General features: G+C 40.3%; 1 protein-coding gene across 1 annotated transcript; it reads right to left on the reverse strand.

The window, feature by feature from the left end:
• Positions 1–232: 232 nt before the first annotated feature.
• Positions 233–775, reverse strand: LOC138378211 (small ribosomal subunit protein uS13). Its single transcript, XM_069463540.1, has one exon. It carries the CDS (start codon positions 730–732, stop codon positions 274–276), a length of 459 nt encoding a protein of 152 aa, XP_069319641.1. The 5' UTR covers positions 733–775; the 3' UTR covers positions 233–273.
• Between the last annotated feature and the right edge of the window lie 3549 nt (positions 776–4324).

Raw genomic sequence — 4324 nt, forward strand, 5'->3', positions numbered from 1 at the left:
ACCGGCAGTCATAAAATTTACACTTTTCAGTTTTTTTTCATTTCCAATGTGAAAGAGTTTTTCTGAAAATATTCCTGAACCTCTGAAACACTTAAGGAATTGTCTTCTGGGTTCAGGTAAACAATCAATGTTAAAGACAGAGTTCATCAGTAAAGACGCAGTGGTTTGCAGCTGTTGGGCTCTACTTCCAGAGAGTCAGTAAGACTCAGTAATTTGGGTATTTTTTTTTTTTTACGTATATAAACTATTTATTAACAGACAAGGCCTACAGACTTATTTCTTCTTGGACACCCCCACGGTACGGCCTCGGCGGCCAGTGGTCTTGGTGTGCTGGCCTCGGACACGAAGGCCCCAAAAGTGACGCAGCCCTCTATGGGCCCGAATCTTCTTCAGCCGCTCCAGGTCTTCACGGAGCTTGTTGTCCAGACCATTGGCCAGGACCTGGCTATATTTTCCATCCTTTACATCCTTCTGTCTGTTCAAAAACCAGTCTGGGATCTTGTACTGCCGTGGATTCTGCATAATGGTGATCACACGTTCCACCTCATCCTCCGTGAGTTCTCCTGCCCTCTTGGTGAGGTCAATGTCTGCTTTCCTCAACACCACATGAGCATATCTTCGACCCACACCCTTAATGGCAGTGATGGCAAAAGCTATTTTCCGCCGCCCATCGATGTTGGTGTTGAGAACTCGCAAAATGTGCTGGAACTTCTCAGGGATCACTAGAGACATGGCAGCAGCACGACCGGCGGCGTGTAAGCCTCCTGTGGAAGAGTAGTAATTTGGGTATTTAGCAGGAATCACCACCACTGCTTTTTGATGCAGGTGATTCTTTACCAGTAAGTTCTCAAACTTACTTGATGATAAAAATTACTCTAGGTGCTTAATAAATATACAGACATTTCCTCTTCCTGGAAAATTTGATTGAGTAGGTTTGAGTTAAAGCCCAGGAATTTGTGTTTTTAACAGACACCCCAAGTGATTGTTAGCATGGGCACACTTCTTTAGGCCACACTTTGAAAACGACTGGTGGGGAAACCATTGTTCATTCCAAAAGTAAGGGCACAGTTTGGGATCATTTTCAGCATTAACCCTTACTAAATAGAGTTGATATACCATTTATCATCCTTACACGTGTGGTTCAAAAAGAGATCATTTTCAATAAACTACTACTTGACCAATGAGAGACACCGTATATTTAACAGTAAGTAGATGATATAAAAACTGGGATTAGATACTGTCATCAACTCTAGACAGCTCTGTCTTATAACAGCATTTTACCTGATACTGTCTTTCCTGTCACAGGTAGATTTATCTCAATTTTATTTATCCCCATTATAAAAATCTCACAAGACCCGGCGTGATTAGCAATCATTGCTCCACAAGAAAAGTCACATTTTACTTTGACTTAAATTAGAAACATTGTGCCATTTGGAGGCTCATAGTGGTTTATTTGAACAAGTCAGGTATGAAAAAAGGTCAAGAAATAAGAATCTCTGTAAGTGCTACAAGCTGGGTGATAGAAAACTCTATAAAAGAAGTTCAGCTGCTTCCGGCAGAGGAGGTGGAAATGTTGAAGGGAACCGTAACTCTGAGTCATAGAATGGCTAAATATATTTTGTGCCACAGGAGAAGGAAATGTCTTTCTGAATGGTATGAAAAGACTCCGATTGGTATAAAAAGACAATATATGCTGTAGGTGCATATCTCCAACAACTGTTTGAAAGCATATGAGAATAAAAGTATGTGAAAGTCTCTAGAGAGTTGTTTCATGGATGGCTTTCCAAAAGACTATCCTCTTCTGTATTTATTGCTTTTACTAAACCCTACTACACCTCGGCAGGATCAGTGAGCTATCCCTGACCACATGATTAACAGAGGCTTTCTCAGATAGGCTCTGCATCAGGGAGGTAGCCAAAGCACATAGGAAAGTCACAGCCAGGAGAAAAATGGTGAAGCTTCAGTTGGCACCATAGACCTTATTCTTATCTCTAGAGATAGTACTGATTTCTAAAGAACTGGAGGTTGTAAATGGGTCAGCTGACAGATAACAGCTAATAGGTCAGTTCCTGCAGAGTAGCACATCATGGCACAGCTTAACCCTTTCATCCTTTGCCACTTTATATTTCCTTAATATATATTTTATGCTATTTTGTTCTATTATAAAAGCAACATGTGAACATTGTAAGAAATTTGGAAAATAGAGAAATTTAAAAGAAAAAATAACATCACTATAATCAGTCATTTTAGCCAAACTGCTAAAAACAACTGCATTCAGTGAAGTGACATGGGAAAGATCCACCACATTCTGAGAGTTGGAGGCAAGAGTAGAAGTTTAGAGGCAACCTGAAGGGGTAAAGAAAGTATGCATTCCTGTCCCTGTATTGCTCTGTTCAATCTCCCTGCTTGTCAACCTTACCTACTGCTATTCCTACCACCAAAGCCTTCCACTATGTCCTTTGGAACTCCCAATCTATGTTCAGCAAGTTCTTCTAAATCCTAAACCAGTGCTTCATATTAATGTGCATTTGAATCATCTGCACATCTTGTTAAAATACAGATTCTCATGCAGTAGGTCTGGGATGGGGCCTGAAATTCTGCATTTCTACCTAGCCCCCAGATGATTACAATGCTGTTGATCAGTGGGACAAATTTTGAGTAGAAGGTCCTAAACCACTTGTCAATTGATAATTTCACCACCTAAACTTCACTTGAACCCGGATGTACTCTGAGGACACTGCCATACATTCAATCCATTCAAGTGGGGGCTATTTTGTCCATCACATCCCAAATTTCTCAAGTGCCATTTCCAGACAACTATCTTCATATACCTCTCTTGGGGAAAAAACAAAAGCTGGTTCCTTTGAGGTTCATGTCTTACAGTTATGCAAACCCCTCCCCATCTTCACGGCATTCATATACCAACTCCTTGTCACTCTTCCTCATTCATTGAAGACTTTGGAATCTAATGTGAGATGCAATAGTGTAAGAGATAATAAGAAATTTTACAAGATTAGCTGAGTGTTTCTGGAGAAATTCACAAAACCTGCCTGCCAGATGTATATCACTATAAATTCCTAGTTACCACGTAAGAGATAAATATCTGTTCACAAAAATTTGTTCTGTCCTTTACAGTATGGAGTTTGAAAGAGAGAAAAATATCCTTGATAACAGAAATCTAAACTTGTCCTATCAGCTCAGCCTGGTTGTTGCTAGAAACTGGCTTTGCACTAACAATAAGGCCTCAGTGTTCTCCTGTCAAACATGAACAATTTCACAGAACATCAGCATCAAGCAAGACCACTCTGTGACCATGATGGATCAAGACAAAAACAAGACCACTATGTAGTCACTAATGAACACAGACAAAACATGAACATAGTGCAAATCACAAAAATTTCCAAGCATCTCCCTATCCTAATGTGAGTTATTACTGCGTTTTCACCAATTGCAGCCTTAGCTTGTTCTAGTCTTCACTTCTAATTAAGATTTACTAAGATTCCCAATCATGTGCTTTCCGAGAGCACCCAATGCAGAGTCAAGTCCTACTTCCCATAAACCTTCCTCCAAATCACCTAATTCAATCCTCAGACTAATAATAAGTCATATCTAACACCCTCTTCCTGAAGCACCTCATGGTTCCCCATGGTGTGAATTATCCCCTGTTTCATGAATAATAAACCCACCTTGTTCAACTACAGTTGTGCTCCTAGTGGTCTTTGACATTGACTGTATCTGAGAGGATTTTGCCACACATGGTGTCACTATGTGATTAGTTCTTGCCATTAGGATGTAAGTGGAAATAACATATGCCACTTCTGTGCCAAGTATTTTAAGGCATGGTATGCCAACCTCATGCTCTCTTTCTACTTTCTCCTGGATGGATAAAAATAACCACAGGGAATGGCAGAGCCATAGAACAGCAGAGAGTATTCCTTCCCCTACCAAAACCCAGTCCTTACACATGTGGTCTAGATCCTCTTGCATTCTGCCTTCTCAGGTACTGTCTGTGCTCCATAAGTTACCCCTTGTCTCTCATACTTCTTTATCCTCTCTTTCAGCTACAGTCTTCCCATCAGTATTTCAATATACTATAGTACCTCCCATTTTAAAAACTCCCTCTGGCCACCACTCTATTTCTCAGCTCCACTTAATAGAAAAAGTTTCTGATGTGATTTAACTATAATTGTTGTCATTCCCTTCCCATTCACTTTCCATCTCCAGTTAGGCTTTCACCTCTACCACTCCATTTCAAAGTCATCTGTGGATGCTGCCAACTACTTAGTTTTTGCCAAATCCAATAATTTCATCTCTATCTCACCTT

The sequence above is a fragment of the Eulemur rufifrons genome, chromosome 30, assembly GCF_041146395.1.
Source record: "Eulemur rufifrons isolate Redbay chromosome 30, OSU_ERuf_1, whole genome shotgun sequence".
Classification (NCBI taxonomy): domain Eukaryota; kingdom Metazoa; phylum Chordata; class Mammalia; order Primates; family Lemuridae; genus Eulemur; species Eulemur rufifrons.